General features: G+C 31.5%; 1 protein-coding gene across 1 annotated transcript; it reads left to right on the forward strand.

Annotated features, from left to right (window-relative positions):
• Positions 1–415: 415 nt before the first annotated feature.
• Positions 416–1,372, forward strand: LOC108791258 (olfactory receptor 5V1-like). The gene has a single exon (XM_018561693.1). The coding sequence runs from the start codon at positions 416–418 to the stop codon at positions 1,370–1,372; it is 957 nt and encodes a 318-aa protein (XP_018417195.1).
• Positions 1,373–1,870: the final 498 nt, after the last annotated feature.

Below are 1,870 nucleotides of genomic sequence, written 5' to 3' on the forward strand. Positions count from 1 at the left end.
GAATTTTCCAAAATGTCTAATCCATCTGGCATCTGGGCAGGGTCTATCACTGTAACTGCACAAAGAAAAGGGTGATATAGTCACTAGCCACCATTGAACAAAACCTGAACATATGATCCACATGAGAATTGAAATCATTTGTATTAACGAGCCAAATTTACTGAAGTGGGATGTGCAGTAAAGTAACATTGTATTCTTTTTAAGCATTCATTTTTTTACCAGAGAACCTCTTTTTAAAAAAAATTCCCTTGTACATGATTTGACGCTTTGTATTTACTGTCTTCACTCATGTCACTTCACACCTTAATAAATCAGGTCCTCAAGGTCTTAAAGGCTTCATTTAATAACATTATATAATAACAATACTTGTAATATTTTTAATTGATTTATTTTATTCAAGAATAAGAAACTTAAGATGAACAATGGATCCAGCATTTCAGAATTTATTCTTACTGGACTGTCAAATCCTCCTGAATTTCGAATTCTCCTATTTTTAGTAATTCTTGTAATGTACATAATAACTATAGGTGGCAATGTTCTCATTCTCTTTATTACAAATTTTGATTCTGCACTCAACACACCAATGTATTTCTTCCTTGGCAATCTATCCCTCTTGGATATAATATGCACTACTTCTGCAGTCCCTAAAATGTTGTTTAATTTAATTTCTCAGAAAAAAACAATATCATTTAATGATTGTATAATTCAGATGTTTGTTTTCACCGTTGGCATGGATACCGAGTTTCTGTTATTAACTTTTATGTCCCTTGATCGCTATCTTGCTATATGCAATCCTTTACGTTATAAGAGTATTATGAGCAAAAAGTCTTACATTTGTATGTCATTAATTGTCTGGATATTTGGATTTTCAAGTTCTAGTTTTCATTCATTGAGCACTTTATGGTTGTTCTTTTGTGGTCCCAAAGAAATCAATCATTTTTTCTGTGAGGTTCCACAAGTTCTAGCACTTTCCTGCACAGATACAACCCTGAACAAACGAGTACTTATAGCTACAGATCTTGTATTAGGACTTATCTGCATTATTCTTATTTTTATATCCTATATGTTTATAATTGTTGCTATATTTAATATCCAATCAAAAGAAGGAAAAAAGAAAGCATTCTCTACCTGTGCTTCTCACCTTGCTGTTGTGCTATTATTTTATGGAACATTAATTTTTGCTTACTTTAAACCATCAGACGATTCCTCTGATATGGACAAAGAAATTGCTGTGTTCTACACAATTGTCATACCAATGTTGAACCCTATTTTGTACAGCTTAAGAAACAAAGAGGTAAAAGCATCTGTTGAAAAGATGATTTTAAGAAAAATACTGTTGAGCACTAAATTCAACTCTGTATTATCAAGCTAGAAAATATAAAGTAAACAGCCCTGCTGTTTTTCACAATAAATGTCTTCTATCTGCTCCTGATAGCATTCAATAGTTGCTTTTTTATCACTTACTCATTGCTATAATTCCAATAATTCTCCTATTTATCATCATTATCACCTACATTGTATAGTAATGTTATGGAAAAAGGAAAAATGTAATACAAGCAAAAATACTTACAGAAAAAAAAAAAAAGAAGTTCCAGATACTTTTTCATGCACTTTTCACCATCAATCACATTATAGCTAAATTCCACTGATACATGTTCCCCATAAATTCCAGTGATTTTTAAATACAAAAATAAATGTAGAATAGATTACACATATCACATTTTCATGGGTAATGGTCACTCTAAATACTTTAAATCTGTACTTCCAGGTAATTTTAAAAGGCACTAATGCACCTTTCAGTTTCCACCCAAATGTCAACCCCTTTGTTTACTTGGATCAGAATGTCATTGTATTAGATCTGTCACTTGGG

This window comes from Nanorana parkeri, unplaced genomic scaffold, assembly GCF_000935625.1.
Source record: "Nanorana parkeri isolate BGI_ZX_2015 unplaced genomic scaffold, ASM93562v1 scaffold538, whole genome shotgun sequence".
Classification (NCBI taxonomy): Eukaryota; Metazoa; Chordata; class Amphibia; order Anura; family Dicroglossidae; genus Nanorana; species Nanorana parkeri.

Bases quoted from the DNA above. Each gene is read 5' to 3' on its own strand.
- LOC108791258 (XM_018561693.1), top strand. From the start codon at position 416: ATGAACAATGGATCCAGCATTTCAGAATTTATTCTTACTGGACTGTCA.